Source organism: Strongylocentrotus purpuratus, unplaced genomic scaffold (genome assembly GCF_000002235.5).
Source record: "Strongylocentrotus purpuratus isolate Spur 01 unplaced genomic scaffold, Spur_5.0 spur5_scaffold_6, whole genome shotgun sequence".
In the NCBI taxonomy this organism is placed as follows: domain Eukaryota; kingdom Metazoa; phylum Echinodermata; class Echinoidea; order Camarodonta; family Strongylocentrotidae; genus Strongylocentrotus; species Strongylocentrotus purpuratus.
Window position 1 is genome coordinate 21,889,623 of NW_022145612.1, and position 19,143 is coordinate 21,908,765.

At 37.4% G+C, this 19,143-nt stretch overlaps 1 protein-coding gene across 3 annotated transcripts in view; it reads right to left on the reverse strand.

Moving 5' to 3' along the window:
• The window catches only part of LOC577854 (ATP-binding cassette sub-family C member 9), a 41,245-nt gene extending 24,313 nt beyond the window's left edge, over positions 1 to 16,932 (reverse strand). For 2 of the 3 annotated variants that reach the window (XM_030972693.1, XM_030972692.1), the window contains exons 1-10: positions 16,707 to 16,930; positions 14,107 to 14,747; positions 13,178 to 13,279; positions 11,271 to 11,411; positions 5,699 to 5,881; positions 4,441 to 4,593; positions 3,647 to 3,802; positions 2,536 to 2,670; positions 689 to 851; positions 219 to 259 (exon numbers count right to left, since the gene is read on the reverse strand). In XM_030972693.1, coding sequence (XP_030828553.1) covers positions 219 to 259; positions 689 to 851; positions 2,536 to 2,670; positions 3,647 to 3,802; positions 4,441 to 4,593; positions 5,699 to 5,881; positions 11,271 to 11,411; positions 13,178 to 13,279; positions 14,107 to 14,724 — 1,692 coding nt within the window. In that variant the 5' untranslated portion in view covers positions 14,725 to 14,747; positions 16,707 to 16,930. Of the gene's footprint in view, positions 1 to 218; positions 260 to 688; positions 852 to 2,535; positions 2,671 to 3,646; positions 3,803 to 4,440; positions 4,594 to 5,698; positions 5,882 to 11,270; positions 11,412 to 13,177; positions 13,280 to 14,106; positions 14,748 to 16,706 lie in introns of all 3 variants that reach the window. The other variant, XM_030972695.1, reaches the window with a different exon arrangement.
• Positions 16,933 to 19,143: the final 2,211 nt, after the last annotated feature.

Genomic DNA, 19,143 nt, shown 5'->3' on the forward strand with positions numbered 1-19,143 from the left:
TAGTACTATTGGAGTCACCTCTTGCGCATAGTTTTAACCAGAACCTCTCAAGGCAGTGTATATTTGTATATCGTAATCAGGGGAAATGTGCCTTTCAGTTTATTCTATTTATCAAGTCTGCCAAGACTCATTATACACATTATGCCTATATATAAATAAAAAACCATGAACTTGGTAAAAATAGTATGAGAACAAGAAAAGCCTGGCATGCTACTCACCACAAGGGTAACAAGGATGGGTCCAGTAGATGTGATAAAGACTGAATGGGGAATAATACAGAGATAAAATGCATATTTCAAAATAATTTTGTTTACATCAATGACAGAACCTAGGGGCAGTATTTCTATTTCCATTTCCAAGGCCATGCATGAAATCTGGAAATCTATAGTAATAAACAGCCGTCACATGGGAAATCATTCCAAATGAATAGGTGCTTGAAATGACTCATTTATATGAATATCCCGAGAATCAAAGAACTATTAAATATAAAACTTTGCACATTCTATTGCATTCTATGTGGTTATATTATACATAATTTTGCTTGCCTTCTGTGAATATATTTAACTTGATCAAAACAATTATATTCATGGGCATGAAAAAGGCGTATTGTTCATTTTGGAAGAATCATCATTTCAAAAAAAAATTTTAAACAGGGTATTAAGATATCATAAAGAGCAAGAAGTCTCACTTGTGGCGACAATATTGCCATTGATCTTAAACATGGCCCAGAGTTCATTGGTCCTCACTGCCTCGATGGCACTACAGTAGAGCTCCTCCCAGCCATACAACTTCAAGAGTTTAATACCCTGCAGCATCTCGTTGGACAGCTTCAGACGTGTATCAGAATAGTCCTGAGGAGATGTGTTTAAAGAAAAAAATGTTAGATGGAAGTAGAAATATGTGTATTTAACAGAGAACAACTGTATAAGGAATGGGACAGAAAGACTGCTATGCAGCAATTTATTAATTCACACCATCTTGATGGCACTACAGTAGAGTTCCTCCCAGCCATACAGCTTTAAGAGTTTAATACCCTGCAGCATCTCGTTGGACAGCTTCAGACGTGTATCAGAATAGTCCTGAGGAGATGCGTTTAAAAAAAAACGTTTGATGGAAGTAGAAATATGTGTATTTAACAGAGAACAACTGTATAAGGAATGGGACAGAAAGACTGCTATGCAGCAATTTATTCATTCACACCATCTTGATGGCACTACAGTAGAGTTCCTCCCAGCCATACAGCTTTAAGAATTTAATACCCTGCAGCATCTCGTTGGACAGCTTCAGACGTGTATCAGAATAGTCCTGAGGAGATGTGTTTAAAGAAAAAAATGTTAGATGGAAGTTGAAATATGTGTATTTAACAGAGAACAACTGTATAAGGAATGGGACAGACAGACTGCTATGCAGCAATTTATTAATTCACACCATCTTGATGGCACTACAGTAGAGTTCCTCCCAGCCATACAGCTTTAAGAGTTTAATACCCTGCAGCATCTCGTTGGACAGCTTCAGACGTGTATCAGAATAGTCCTGAGGAGATGCGTTTAAAAAAAAACGTTTGATGGAAGTAGAAATATGTGTATTTAACAGAGAACAACTGTATAAGGAATGGGACAGAAAGACTGCTATGCAGCAATTTATTCATTCACACCATCTTGATGGCACTACAGTAGAGTTCCTCCCAGCCATACAGCTTTAAGATTTTAATACCCTGCAGCATCTCGTTGGACAGCTTCAGACGTGTATCAGAATAGTTCTGAGGAGATGTGTTAAAAAAAGAAATGCTACCCTTGACAGTCCTTGTCTGGAAATTTTGACCTTGGTACATTGTATATCTTGCTGTATAGATGATACACACCCACAGAGAAATGTATCAGGTAGATGCAGTCAAAGAAGTGCCAAGATGTAACCAGCACCCATCGGTGCCCTTCTGCCTAGCACACCATGATATTCCAGAATAGGGTGGATTGACAATTAACAGCGCCCCCACCGGCAAGCTGTGACAGGCAACTTTTCAGCTTGCAGGTCGGTATATTTCAACCAGTGCAGGGAAGCAAATCGCTAGCCTCCAATCGAAATGGTCTGAACTCTGTAAAGTCGTGATTGTTCTGATATCAGCGCTCCATTTTGTATTGAATTTCGAAGTCAAAACCTACCCATCAACTGGAACTGAAAGAAACTTAGGCCTGAATTTGGACAGAAATTAATACGAAAATTGCCATTTTGGGCAAAAAAGTGTTCGGAATGACCAAAAAAGGTTGTGAATAAAGTTGATAACATATATTTGAAATTGGCGCAAATTGTTACCCCGGATAAGCTATTCATTCCTTTCCCACAAAAAATTAAGGTTAAATCCCCTCATCTCCTAGGGTATATAACAATGCCACAGCTAACATTTTTGTTAGACCTTTTCACGTGATAAATCATGTTAAATTGAGTATTAAACACTGATGTTGCTAGATGGTGCTGTGGATTGTGAATCCACTGTATTGAATCTGCTTAGAGTCATTATAGCTGGTTTAATAGACTTACTAGGGTTGTCTTCTGTAGTCTAGACATCAGACTAGCAATCTTCGCCTGGAACGGTAGCAGGAATACAAAGATTGCTGAGCCAAGCAACGCAGCCAATCCAAGCTGCTGATACAGCAACACTAATGTCACAGTGATCTGTCAAAGAGGAACATTATTAGTGTATGATAATCTATGTATCTTTCTACGCATTACGGCAAGAACTGTGGTTTGATACCCATGGTGAATATCCTAATTATTTCAAACAGCTAGACAGTAATAAGATTAATTCTATAAACTATGTGTTGAGAGTTTAAGCACTTTACAGACTTAATAGAGTAAGCAATGAAGAACAGAGCGCCCTGAGGCTGAATGGAGGTGATGTGTGTAATGGGTGTACATGTTATACATTTCTTCATCCTCAAACCTACATTGCTGTAGAAATACATTTTAGTAGTTGTTTTATAAGTTGTTGGCTGAATTTGTTAAAACAAGATCGATGCCACACAGGTCCAATTAATTTATCAACAATAATTTCTTCCTCATGTACCTTGGTCTGAGGCTTTAAACAGATTTAAAGATCTCAGATTCTGAAACAAAATCTCGTACTGCAATGATAATTATCAAGCTCTAGGTCAGTCAGGAACCTCATGACTTTTACAAGCCGATCGCCTGTCTGATTATCAAGATATTTAAGATTGGAAATCGAAATTTCAAAAACCGTTTTCCTAACAGTTTTTATAACACTACAGTCTTTGTAAAACCGGTCACTCAAAGATTTTAACTTTATTGAGGCACTTCATGATCATTTAAAGGTTTTTGGGCTTCAATATTACACCATATACAAACACTGATAACACATAGGGCCATGCATCTCAGATTTAACATTGTTAAACGATGCCTTTAAACACACATCTGTATGCCACAGAGTCTAACATCTATCTTCCTACAACTTAGATCTTTGTCTCTTACATGTCCTGAAGGCCTCAACTAAAGATCACATCAACTATTTATACAATACTCACACAACACCGGTTAAAGAAGTTGTCTTATCTGGTTTAAAATAAGTTAATAAGTTGATCTTGCATGTGCTAATAAAAGTGTTGATCTCAATGAATGAAATGTGCATTTATACCTGAAGTGGAATGGACCAGCAGTAGTGCATCATTTGAAAGCAGAAGAGAAGTGACATGGCGTCCGTCGACATGTGGTTGGTAATCTGCCCCATCGTCATCATTCCACCAGTAGTGGCATAGGTAGATAGACGGAGTGACTTCTCGTACACCATGGTCTGTATCAAAAAGATGAGAGGGGAATAAACTCATTCATCAACCGATCTTTAGTATCATATTCTAAATGATCAGTACATAAAGACACGGTGACAAATAAAAAGGGTCCTTCTTCTTCCATACTGTAAATTTTTTTTTCCTCCTGGCCCAGGTGTTTGATAATAGAACCACATTCAATAATAACAAAGGGAAATATCAGAAATAATGGAAATCCTGATAGTAATTGGAAGAAGAATAAAAAGAAGGAGACAAAGAAAAAGAAGGAGAAACAGAAAATAGGAAGGAAAAAAGGAGGAGAGAATGAGAAAGAGAAGATGAAGAAGGAAAAAAGGGAGAGAATGGGGAAAAAAAGGAGAGGAATAGGATAAATAAGAGGAGGGGGAGAGAGAAGAGGAAGGAGGAAGAGGACAGGATAAAAAAGCAAAGAAGAGGAATGGAAAAAAGGAGGGGCAGGAGATGAAGAAGGAGAAAAAGGAGAGAATGTGGAAAAAGGAGAGGATAAGGAGAAAGGAAGGGGAGAGAGAAGAGGAAGAGGAGAGGATAAAAAAGCAAAGAAGAGGTATGGAAAACAGGAGGGGCAGGAGAAGAGAGTGAAGGAGAAGGAGAATTAAGAAGGAAGCCTGTGAATGAATTGGCTCACCTGAATAGCAGTCCTAATATGCATACTTTCCAAGATGACCCAATGGTAATGGGTTTGAAGGGCTAAGAACTTAATAGTCGCTGCAAAAAACATCACTCCCACCAGCACAAAACCATTCGCAAAGAAGTCGGTGAACGTGACAAAGCCAGTCTCCTAGAGGAATCAACCATATAAGTAAGATGATCATTTGATACACACAATTTGGAGACATATTCACTGACGTTATCTTTTCACAAGTTTTGAAAACTATCCAACTTTTGAAAATGTTGAGTGAACTAGACCTCATATACCAGTATCCACACTTTTTGACAAAGTTTATATGCATATTATCTACTGAATTGCAACATATCCCACACAAATTATTTAAAAAAAAAAATCTTTGCATATCACCTTTCCAGTTGTAAGTAGCTGGTCAAAATTTTTTGAAATAAACTATCTCAGTTTTTGGTTTCACTTCAAGTTCCACACTTTGAGTGAACACTTGGTGGAGCAATCCAGTTAGCCTCCATACAGTACATGCTAACATCCCACCATGGACCCATTTATTCACTTGGGTTAAGAGCAGCAAAATACATTGTAATTGAAATTAAATGGCACATTCGCAAATTGCAAACTAGATGGGTCTTCTACTGCACACAGTAGAATATGATGCCTCCGCCATAGAGCAATTTTTGATTGTTCTGACAGGTTCTGAAAATATTGTGATTACAATTTCTTTTTCATATACATGTATATGATCTTTGATCTCATTACCCCAAAATCAAATCAGTTCATTTGGCTCTGCAAGATACATACATTTCTTGAGTTTGATGATAATCCGTCTATCATTTCTAATGATATTGCGATCACAATCTTTTATTGCATACATAATGAGCCACATGACCTTTGACCCCATAATCTACTCAGTTCATTGGGCTCAGCAAGATCCATTCGTGTCTTAAGTTTGATGGTAATCCGTCAATCCGTTCTTGAGATAACGCGATCACGAGAACAGTACGTGTGAACGGACGTACGGACAACCTGAAAACATGCGGAGGCATAAAAATTGATGTTGTTTCAGTTGTGACTGGATTAATCCATGGCACGACACTGCCGAGTATCTGAGTCACTTTTGTGTGATTTGTGACCGTTTCATACATACGAGTGGGTTTGGTTTTACAGTGGATGTTTTCTATTCACCCATTAACTACTGAATGTTCTCATTCCCCGTTCCGGTAGCCAATGGATTAATCTGTCAGGACCATTTTTTTTCTCTTACCTTAGGAATATCCAACTTGATATTCTGGACATATAGGGTAATACCCCCTACAGCAAGAGGGCCGATATATCCCATGCAGTCACCGATCAGCTTCAAGAGAGCTGCCCAGAAGTTCCTCCTGCCATACACCTTGAGATAGACCTTCCACATGCTGGGTTTCTTCCCTACCTTCGTCTTCTCTTCCTGATAAAGAAAAAAAACGATAAAGTAATAATATTTTTACATTTTATAGCACATTAGATGAATATTTCTATGGGCTTTACAATAGTTACTATCATTGATACCCTGGTAAAGTCCGCACCTGTGTGCACCATCTACATTTGTCAGGGAGTATTCATTTTGCACCATTAGCAGGTACATATACATGTATGTATAGCAGGGGCAAGGGCAATGGCAGTCACATGGGCTTTTTGCATTCCTTGCAGATACCCATTCTCTAGCTCCTGGAGTCCTGGGTAATAACTTAAAGGCATCGTTTAACAATGTTAAATCTAAGATGCATGGCCCTATGTGTTATCAGTGTGTGTGATATGGTGTAATATTGAAGCCCTAAAAAAATTGCGCTTCCAAATGATCAAGAAGTTCCTCGTTCCTGACTGACCTCAAGGTTTATAATTATCATTGCAGCATGAGCTAAATCCAGAATTTTGTTTCAGAATCTGAGACAAAGTTACCGGATCCTTTTAAGAAATGTGACAATGTACAGTAATGTCTTGCCATAGGACGTTACATGTAGTGTCCCTACTGGGACTTGAACCGCAACCACAGTCCGTTCATGTACATGCACATGGTCATGCATACAATAGACCATGGCACCTCTACACCTCTACCTCTGGTGTTCAAAAAAGACACAAACTCTTTTCATACTGACAAATGTGTTTCAGAGAAGGCCATATATTTTTAATTTCTCTAAAAATAGTGTTTCTCACTGAAACATGTACTGAAGGAACATTTAAAGAAAGACCACCAGCATGTACTTGTATGTTAAACATTTTGTGCCTCCTTTGAGCAGTCTTTGTACACAGGTTAAGTGCGAAATAAAATGTTTGTTTTGGTTATATCCCGAGGCATTTTTGTGCTGTGAAATAAGTCGACCAGAGAACTCTGCAAATACCTAATGTCTTTAGAAGCCTTTGTGCTTGAATTGACAAATGCAATGATGCAATCCGTGCAAATATATGAACATCCAAAGCATTGTTCATTTAAATGCACAGTCATGCACTTTCAAGTTTCAAGGTAATATTTGTGATTTCCCAACCCCCTATATGTATACAGACAAGGCATGCTGAAACAGCAGACATTATCAAAGCAGGTCTTTCAGTGTGTGATCAATTTTCAAAAGTCAGGTGTTATTTGGAAACGTTGTTGCCGCTGAATTCATGTCACATGGCAATCAGTCAAACTTGGTATGAACTTTAATTATGAAAAATGATGAAAAATTATTTATGATACATTGTATTATACAATGACAATTTTAAAATCTGGTTATACCATAAATTGTTCCTCAAAGTCAAAATATGTTTAAAAAATAAATAATGATTAACCCGCATGACCAGCATTAAGATTTTCAATGAGTTCTGATTACTGCAAGAAAATGCCTTGAAATGTAGATGAATACATGAACAACCATCTTTAGAACTTGTAAAGTAAACATCTGTTTACGTTTTTATCTTGTGACTCAGCATATCCATTTACAAGAAACTCAGTGATTACATAATGCTACATGTATGTACTGTACATGTATACTCATCACAGTGAATGAGCTTGCATGAGTTTTATAACAGTTCAGAAGTCAGGAAAATACAGTTTTTGTGTATGAAGTTCCATATTTATTTCCTTTGGTTTAGATCTAGACCATCTAGGGATAAAATACCCCTTAAATATGACATTATTCACATGTACAGAGCCTACATGTACATGGTTGTACCTACATTCCCATGGAATGGAATCTAGAACTGTACTTAAAGTGCCATACATTGTACGTGTACCTGTGGATGACTTTAATACGTTACTGAAACACATTGCACCCTGTCAGAATCTTATGTTTTTTTTTAAATATGATGTGTAAAGTATCTCACTTTTGAAAATAAAAGGTAAAAATTGAGAAGTAAGGTTTTAAAATTGAAATCGTACGTTTTTACAGCTCTTTTTCTATCTTGTATAGAAAAAAAGAAAAGAAAAAAATTATCAGGAAATGATTATGATTATTATCTGGCTTGAGCATAACAAATTTGAGATGAATTTTAAAACATCATAAACTACATGAATCATGGAGTTTTATTTGTCCAAGTAAAACAGTACATGTGAAATATACAGATAACTGCACATGTACACATTGAGTGATTTCAAGTTGGGTGTTAGTGTTAGTGTTAAGAGCAGTCAAGAGCTCTTAAATGGAGCGAAAAATTTGCTGATGAAATTAAGAGCCCGATACCGATATCAAAATCGATAGCTTAACACCAGCTGTGACATCACCACATAGAGGTCTACTTGATTTCACGACGATGATTTAAAAATAGTACATCAAAACTAATATATCATGAAAAGTACAGGATAAATATATTCCTATTTCTCTGGTCTTATAAAATAGCTCATTTTACACAAAAGAATAAATGAATTACCTGTTTCACATGTTTTTATTTGATCCTCAGACAATAAATTGGCGTCGTTCGTGCGTTGACTGTTGTGCAGTACAACACTAACACCGAACTGGAAATCAACATTTGCTTAATCCCTACGGGCTAGTGTTAGTGAATAGGACATTTGTACGTAAATTATTAACACCAGCCACAAAGGTCGGTTCAGCAGACGACAATTTTGCAAAATCGATAACACTAGCTACCGGAAGTTGACGATTTTCAGAGGTCAAAGCCTTAACACCAGCTGATTTCCATTTCGGTGTTTAGGCTTGGGTTGGTGTTTATTAAACACTAACACCAGCCTTAAACACCCAACTTGAAATCACTCATTGTACCCAAAGTTTACTTATAAACCACATCGGAAGGTCCAGTACAAAGCTAAGTAACTATTTGTTATCTCTCAATAGATTCCCTTTTTCTTCTGTGTATTTCAAGGCTTCCATGACTATGTAAATATAATTATTCACGTTACCTCCCACATGTGGTAACCTTTGTTAGATCACATGACTGCAGTACACCAGTTCAACAATTTTATTGGTTCGTAACGATGACCCCATAGCTTGCTGGAGGCTTGTACACATAGCAACAAATAAAATAGGCAACTTGCATTCTGAATATTGCCAATACTCAGTAAAAGGTGAATGCAATCGTGGTGTTCAGGCTCGGGCAGAAGAATTCATATATAATAATAATAATAATCTTTTGGAGTCCACTCCAAATTTTATCAAGTTAAACCGAAAATGGAAATTCTTTCTTTTTGCCCAATTGATCATGAGCCCGGCAGCCACTGAGCAGCACCAGATCGACGTTGCTCTATCCCTTATTGTTGAACGCCAAACAAGGTAGCACTACTATGCTACATGTGCCATGTCAGTATAGTATAAAGGGCTAGTCTGAAATCCACAAATATAATGATTAACTATATAAAATAAAATCTTCATCAATTCATCAATTCTAATAATATACTTTGAATTCACGTTTTCACATAATTCACAAAAACATATTTCATAGAGGTGTTGTGGCCTAGTGGATGTATATCATCAGACTGTACGCGGATCACATGATTTGTAGTTCAAGCCCCGCCAGGACACTACACTCCTCTGGCAAGACATTAATCTACATGTGCCACTCTCCACCCAGAAGTACATGGATACCCTGATCCTTGATCGCTTTAGCGCATTGTGGCAGCTCAGATACAACTTAAGTAATAAAGTTCTTTGTATTAACTGCAGCAGGGTATAATTGTGTAGTACCTGCGCTATATGTACATGTAAATGGACATACACATGGCATGCATTATTATTAAAAACATGCCAGGAGATTTATACAGTGGGAGCCACTACTAAATTCCTTTAAAGGGGGCACGAAAGTACAATCAACAGAGTCTGTGGTAATCTGAAATAGGAAGCATGATTGTGCACAAACAGTTGGCACTCCTACATGCAAATTTTGTTTGTGAATATGATTACTTTTTTGCAATATGGGTTAGAGTGTACACTTTGAAGGAAATACACTATACAATGCATTATATAACATTGCAAATATACACGTATTATGCAAACAAAGCATGCTAGCTACAGTATGCATACTGTACTTTGGGGCTCCAGTTTAGTTTCACAACTCACTACCTTCATTTCTTGTTCATGTCATAAAAAATCATATTGCACAATGAGAACTCTACAATATATTACTCATACTTATTACAAACAAAATATATTCAGTAATTTAGGCTGTGTTGAATATGTCCCAGACTTTCTTGCATAGAATGTTACAGAGGTTTTCCTGCATTCATTTCATGCAGAACTTTAATCACTGAAAATAAATTTAAAATTCTGGATCTTAGGCCATTCATCTTTAGATTTATGATAGGACAGTTGACATTTCAACATAACATAAGACCAAATTATACTGCCATTTAGAAATTAGTCTACATGCATCAGCATTCATCTCTATTTCAGAAAGGTCTAAATGATATTTTGCATATAACTGTTAGTTAGGATAATACTTTAAATTTATAATAATATGTTATAGAAATATTTAGTTTCTTTATTATATATGTACATGTGTAAAAAAAAAATATATATATAACATTTTGACATGAAGTTTTCATTGTTTGTATATTTTGTATTATACCTTAGGTTTACATGTTCTTTGTTATTTTGTTATTATATTTGGAAAAAATGCAGAAATCAAATCAAAATCAAATCAAAAGATATACAAGTTGCTGATTTGAAGAGGAAAACTCACCCCCTAGCATTATGTATTGTCTGCTTGACAAATTAGAAAATTGTGTAAACAGCTTTCTCATCAAGTAATTTAAGAACCCTTTCATAAAGACCATCAATGTACATTACTACCATCAGTGGTCTGTTGGATAAATACAAAGTCCAATATCCAAAGTCCGATGCAAGTCATTCGTTAGAAGCAATATTTTACTGCTTCTGATTGACTCAGGGAAAGCAAAAAAACCTGGTTGTCTTTAAATACGGCACTGTTTATTTTTCCTTACACAAGTTATCACATGATTTCCAAAAGAAATCCAAAAACAAGATGCACAACTATATACAGATATGAAAATCTCCATTTCTTTCATCCATGAATCGAATGAAATTAAATTATGATGATTTCAGAATATGTAACCTGCTACCTCAAAATCAACAGTAAGTTGATAATCTAGCAAAAAAGCAAATGGTGAAAAAAGGATGATTATATTTGAACAATTTGTTTTCTGTTTGTTTTCTGATTTTTAAAAAAAAAATGAAATAAATGGGTATTTCCATTATAATACATGTTACATCCCAAACAGATCAGTGAAATCACACTTTCCTGATAAAAAATATTTAAAAGGACGCCATCATAGGAGACTGACAAGTAATCAGTGTACATGTTGCAAATCAATGTAAAGTCTCTCATATCTCAAAACTAAAACTTACCTTTTCTTTTTCAAAGACGTCTCTGAATCTGTTATGGTTGAAGTTAGATTCATGGATGAGAGGTAGGGCACCAAGATCAGACATTTCCAGCGGACGCTTGTAACCCAATTGCAAAAGCCAGTTCAACCACCAGTATGTCACCTGTCAAAACAATAATAATGATAATGATAATGATGATCATAATGATAATAGCAACGATTCTACCATTACTATTACTACTAATACTACTTATAATAAGGATATATTGACTGCTTTGAGAGGCATAGTGGTTTCTATAGGGTCAAGGGAAACTCACAACCTGCTATGACCCCAAGGCGCTTGCGCCGCGGGGTCATAGCAGGTTGTGAGTTTCCCGAGACCCTATAGAAACCACTATGCCTCGAATATTAAAAGCAGTCAATATATATTTTATATACCGAAAAAAAGGAAAATGTTGACTCACCCATTTAGGTTTCCATCTCTTTGAAGTCATGAATATTAACACCAACAATAACTTGTGTACAGTATGAAATCCAACAAGCCAAAATGGCGATCGGTCGTCTGCGCTGCGTGGATTGGTAGATTCGTCGCCTGAATGCAGCGACCAAAATCGAATTGCACTCAAACACCGTTAACGGTATTGCGCATCGGTCATCGCACAAAAGAAACTTATACGGTAACACGTAAACCAAAATGGGGATCGCAGCAAAATGACGTCACGTTTCACAGCCATGGAAAAAGTGCTATGAAAAATGGATATCCGGTAGAGCCGGGAAAAATGACTATGAATTTCAATTAGCGGGCATGGTTAAGAACATGACTGCATTTTCAACCAATCAGAAGACAGGATTAGTAAAGAATCTTAAAATGAGGTATATAATAATTATTATAATATTTGTATTTGCTTATAGATAAAGCACTGATCATTCAGATGCATTACAGCCACTTCAACCACAAGTATGTTACTTGCCAAAATATTCACAAATTATTTTAAAATACTACTATATTTACCAAGTATGTTAACTGCCAAAATATTCACAAATTACTTTAAATACTACTTTATTTACCAACAACAAAGCATTATTTGTATAAAATCAGAATATCCAAGATGTTTCTTATTCAAAGTTTCATATCCATTCTGAAGTCCTTCAGATGAATGTACATGAATATCTGTAAACCACTAATAGTGCTACATGATGTATATAAATCCAGAATATTATGTACTTTCTTTAAAAATAGCTACATGTATCTACTAGTCTTTTTTTCTCAATCTTACAAATCTATCAAGATAGTAATCTATCACTGTTATCCCAAGCCTCTATCTAAAGATACTGTGTATCTTTTCTAAGGTTTTAAAAAAGCTTTGTAGGATGATTGTGACTTTAAAACTGAATATTTCAAGGTCCGTTCACATTATGACAAAGTTCACCAGGGTTGTTTCTGTTTTACGATAGAAGAGTTACATACTCAACCATCATGTATCTTATGACATAGTGAGAAGGCGTAGGGAGTCAAGAGGATCTTTGTTGTGCGCAGCTTCTTTGTTTCATTCCCATTTTGCCGTTCAATTTGCGTGTTAAAAAGGAAAAAGAGGGGACATGATCCAAGTTTTCAAGATATTTTATGGTATAGATAGACTCGATCCATAATGCTTTTTTGTGAAATCGCAGTATCAGAGAACAAGAGGCCATTCATTGAAGTTATTCACTACTCGCTGTCCATTGAATGTCAGGAGTAACTTTTTAAGCAAACGGGTCATCCAGTCTGGAACGTAATAGCATAGTCTGACATCTACACATGCACTGATTTATCCTGTATAGATGATGATGATGATGATGATGATGATGATGATGATGATGATGAGAAAACATCTAGTTTCCTGCACCATGTGAACGAGCCATGACACCAAAGAAGTGTATTAAAGTTACCTGTGAGAGAAGGTTCACATGTTGGTCAAGGTAATTCATGTCTGCTCCTCTCAGGTCCCGGGGCAATGATTTACTCAGTCCATTCTGACAGCATCCAAAAACCTAGATAGGCAGAGAGATATACATGTAGTGAGTGTCGGGAGAGAAGGTTGGTGTTGAAGGAATGATGATAATAATAATTTTACATTGTTCTACCTTGCCCGTTATATCTACATATTTTGAAATTTCGTACTTATTTTCCGTACATTATATCAGATTTGAAATCTTTGATTTTTTATATTTATTTATTTCTTGAGTGAAATCTACTCTTATAATAATATATGCCTGTATAAAAAAAAATTAAAAAAGAATATCAACTGTTTTTCGATGGAAAATGTGGAATAAATAAAACTTCAAACTTCAAATAGTCTTATCAACTTCAACAATTGCATCTAGTTTACCCAGTGAAACCTCATCAGCATTTAATACTGTTCTTCCTGAGGGCACTACAATTATTATTCCCCAAGCATTATGAGAAAGAATGAAAAAGAAAAGAACAGGAAAGGAAATATATGGATAAATAGAATAAAAGGATTACTGTACAGAATTAAGGCAAACAAAGAGGATCCCTCCACCCCCCCCCCCCCAAATGGTACTGACAGTCAGTACGAGAAGTTATAACAAAAACTTAAAAGCGTTTGGCTTATGAACATTACGATTTAGCACAGACTAGTCAAATTTTTTCAGCCACCATGTGTCATGATACGGGTTCAGTCCTTGCCGATCACACTAAATGAATAAATCTATAAAATTGGGGAGGTCAAAACTGGTAAATTTGCCTCCCCACTTGAGAAGATGTGCTTAGTATATGAAACATATAATTGTGTAAAAATATCAAAAATTCACAAGTGCAATATTTCAAAATAAGTTCATGAATGTTTAATATTTACATTGATTCTGATAATGTTGAGTTCGAGCAAAAGAATGAGGCCATAGAGTGCAAGCGTGCAGATGGTCAGATCGAATCTCATGCAGTCATAACCTGTTTGGCCTAAACTGATCAGGTTTAGCAGGACAGCCACCTCACCGACGATAGCCAGGGTCCAGTAGAGAACCAACATTAGGGACATACTGGCACATTGCCACACCTCCATGTGATGGTAGAATACCAGGGACAGGAACGACGTCACAAGTGCCGCAATAGATGGCAGGTAGAAATGCGGCTGTGTGGGGTGAAATTGGTTCATATAGTTCTCATCTGTTAAAATGCCTTCGGTGATGGATGTTAAATGTACAAGGAAGAGAACACCAAGGAGCATCCATTTATAGGCGTGGCCTTTGTAGCGAAGGAGGTACTTGGTGTTGACAGTCCTGTACCCTGCGCAGCATCCCATAACAAGGAGCAAGAAGCTGAAGAGGACGAGAAAGACAGCATGTGGGGCTGCATCCAGGGCATCGGTGAAGCATGTGTTGTTTGAGATGTGGTCCTTGTTCCAAGCAAAACCATCAAAGAAGTGGAGGTCGGAACTGTTTACCCCACAGAACCACTCCCAGCTATCTGACCCCATGATTGCCCTGAAAAGGTGGGCATCTGTGGAGAAGAGAAAGAGAACTAAAGTAAATTATAGTCAATCAACAACATTTCACCAAAGCATGGTTTTTAAGAATATAAAAATGAAAATGAGAGAATTCCTCCTTATTTATGCATGATGCTGATTGTATGCATTTGTAGCGGCTCTTACATTCGCCCTACTTTTACCGTACATTCATGTCTCCAGTATTTTTCCATCACGGTACTTATTTATATGCATTTATTCGGGCCACGTGTGTATTTCTTTCCAATCGCGCATCGTGGTTCCGCACTGTTCACCCCGCGTATTTTCAACGCCACGAGGTTTTTCTTCACTCCTGCATCCATCTTCAGTAGAGTCACACGCTCCATGATTTTCTCTCCAGGCTTATTATTCTACCGTGCCTATCACCTCTTGCATGGCACGTCAACTTTCTCTGCCGTCTTCAACGGGCTGGCAGTTTCCCAGTGGAACAGTTAAAATCAAGATCCGACATATATGGTGCTTGGTTATCCGCTGGGAGCTGCCAGTTTCTTCACCGGTAGCCTTTCACCCACATGAGCTCGACTTACCGCAGCTCATCTAAACATTCACCATCAAAGTTTGGCGCATCAATCGAGCGACTCACTGCTCAGCACCAATGCCGGCTTTGATGTCTGCATTTTCCACCTTGGCCTCCGACATCAACGACTCACTGTTTCATCGTCGAGCGCCACTTTCTTCTCTTCTCTTCTCGATCGCCTGAGAGCTTCTTCACTATCTTCATCACGAGCGTCAGCGTCGAGATCCTTCACCGCTTTTCAGCCACGAATACGAAGCTGCATCTCCGCCTTCAAGCCTCCGCACATATCATCGCGCGAGCCCCTTCCTTCGTTCTCAACTCTCTTCATCTTCATTGGACTTTCGACTTCATTTCTACTGATGTCGTAAGCTCTATTTATGTACATCGCATTTATTCACGTTCATTATGTACATCGCATTTATTCATGTTCATTATCATCATTGATCATTATGTAATCTCCGTGCAATATTCACATTTACCATTTATGCATTTTCATTCCGATTCTTCGGCTTGTGCTTGGCTACACTTTGCAAGTGTACGGCCAGCCTCATCAGTACCCAATAAACATAATGAAAAGGGAATACTTTCTTTCATGTATTTTATTGTCAGTGCAACCTTGTTTCCTCGTAGCTAAAATAAAAATAAGAGTTATGTTGTGTCACGAGTGAACACGCTTTCAAATATCCATTCACAATACCTCACACTCATATCTCTACACATTAATTTAATATTTGATTTGATTTGTTATTTACCAACAGCAATACATTTCACAGAATGATATTTACATAGATCTATCTACAGAAGAGAAAATATTGATTGGTAAAATGGGCTAGATGCTAAACAAATTATTTTGGTACAAGTAAAGTTCAGAAACCAGCCCCCCCCCCCCCCAAGTAATAAATTACCATTACAATCGATACTATAAAATAAGTCTACTTCAAAAATTTCAAGAATAGTCTGGATATGGATCCGCTGAAACTAAGTAGATCTAGGTCTAGAGTCTAGATCTAGATCTAAAAAGGTATTTTAATATTAGTCCAAAATTTGCAGAGCAGACCCTATAGGTACCTTAATTATGGTCGGCTTTTGTCTCTAAAACAGAGGAGCCGACCCTTCTCAAATAAGAGGCTAACAAACCCCTAGGTGATCAGCATCTGCACCCCCGCGCTGGACCCTGCTTTGTCTATGGAGGATGCTAGGAGCCCTCGCCCGCCCGCCCGCCCGACCGGCGAGAGCTGTCCTGGCGCGGTGGGAGGAGGTGGTGGAATTGAACTCCGTCTAGATAGACCCCTACTCAACTCAAGGGCTAATTAATTCAAGATTAATTTACCATTCCCATTCCCCCTTTGATCTGTTACCTCAAATCACAATATCATTTTCACCGATTATTCATAGGAATGTAGGAATCAATACTCACCAACCGAGCTCAAGTTTGCAGAAATTCGACGATCGCTTCACAATTCAAGTGGCGTACAACAACCTTATCGGGTTCAGTGACGTAATACCTGCCGCAATACCTGCCCTGAAATCCTTGCAAAAGCCTCTAATACCCCAAAACCACTTTTGTTTTGTTTATTGTTTTTTGTGTATGCGATTTAATTTCTTTTCTTTTCTTTTTTTTGGCAATATTTCTTGCAGGCCGTGCATTTCCCAAACGCCTATTGTTTACTAATGAAAAGGAAAAAAATGCCGACTCATCCTAAAGTACAATGGTACAGTCCGCACAAAAAAAGCCCTCATTTTTTTTTTTTTTTTTTTTTTTTTAGGGGGGGGGGGGTGGTGGTTCAGTTCTCCCGTAAAGGCAGATTAAAGTAAAGCGCATGTGTGTCGGACAGATAAGAAAGTTACCTGGGCTTGGAACAGGATCATACACCAGATCATTTTAATATGTTCACAACAAAAGGGACGGATAGGCCTACCGAGGAGGGAGAAGGGGGAGGGGCTTTAATTTCATGACGGAGCGGCCTCTCCTTCCCCCTCGAGGGGTTTACTTACTGGCATAGGGAGAGAGAAAGTGAGAGAGAGAGAGAGAGGGGGGGAGAGAGAAGGGGGAGATAGAGAGATATAGAGAGAAGGGGGTTCCCCTAGGCCAGTGGGGGTGGACACCAGACCCGACCGGCCCCAGCCTCGTTTCGAGCCCCCATTTAGCGCATATTTTGTTGACCATTAGTCATAAAAGTTGGAATCACAAAAATAATAATAGTGAACATTTATAATGCGCCATGTCTGTCAAAATTGACACTCCTGGCGCACTTGTGTAAAAAATGGTATAATACAATGTATACTATTACATGAAGTACATGAAGGCGTATAGGTCTGATACATTGATAAAACTTTTAATTCTCAAATATTTTGAAAAAAGTTTCCTGTTGTTAATGTGAAATAGGAGTGACGCACCTTAACCTTTCAGGTAGACGTCCATAATCATGTCTGATATTCTAAAAGAATCCTGCCACTCATTCATAGTTTTCATACCCCTCCCCCTGCCCCCCCCCCCCCCCCTCTCTCTCTTTCTCTCTCTCTCTCTCTCTCTCTCTCTCTCTCTATCTCCCCCTTCTCTCTCTCACTCTCTCCTCTCTCTCTCTCTCTCTCTCACTCTCTCTCTCTCTCTCTCTCTCTCTCTCTCTCTCTCTCTCTCTCTCTCTCTCTCTATCTCCCCCTTCTCTCTCTCTCTCTCACTCTCTCTCTCTCTCTCTCTCTCCACTCTCTCTCCACTCTCTCACCTTCTCTCTTTCTATCTCTCCTTCCCCAACATCTCTTTTTCTTCCCTCCTTTCTACCCATTTATTTCTTATGATATCATTGACGAATATAAAATCTGTGATCACAAAGAATTCCGAAAATATCAACCTTATAAAGGTAATTTTAATAGCATTGTTTACCATCTTTTGAGAAGTGCAAACAATACGAATGCACTATAATCTAGACATTATTTCTTAAGTCAGTAAAATAGGATACAGTATACAAAATTGCAACTAAGTTGATTTCATGAAAGGCCTTACCATTGTGGTTTGCAAACAATCATTTTATTCATGATTATACATTTTTTATTTATTTCGATTGCTGTTTTTCTTGACATGCATACTCTTTATTAGAATGAAATTTCATCTACTTTATACTTTGAGAAATCAAAGAAGTATTGTGAACCAAAATATTTCATGGTATAGATAGACTCAATCCAGAATGTTTTTTGTGTGAAATCACAGTATCAGATAACAAGAGGCCATTCATTGAAATTATTCACTACTCGCTGTCGATTGAATGTCAGGAGTAAAAAAAAAAATTAGCAAACGGGTCATGTGAGTCTTGGAACAGTTTATAGTGTCTCACTGTCTCTAGTAACTGCTACCATGGAGCATCAATTCATTTAAACACAGCTTGGATTCTTTTGGGTCAGACAAACACCTTGTTATAGCATAGTCTGACATCCACGCATGCACTGATTTATAGACCTTTACTAATATACCAAGTGATCTGACCGGGAGACCTACAGGATATCCTATACTCCCGTATAGATGATGATGATGATGGTGATGAAGTGCATGTTTGAAATTAAAACCAGACTTCCGGTAAAATGGTTATTTGGAAAATATGACCTCTATCGGAAACCGCAGGAATAAGCATGGCTCTGAAAGCAGTTGATATTAAAAAGTTATATTTATTAATTCTGCAACGGTATTTCTGAGTAAATAATTAACCATTTGATCAAAAATTGTGAATGATTATAATAGGAGAAACTATGCCTACATGTCTATCTTAGGACGAAGTTTTAAAACGTATTGTTGGTATGACCTCTGAAACAATCAGCAAATACAAAACAATGATTAAGAAACGAACAAATCAAATTAACTATTA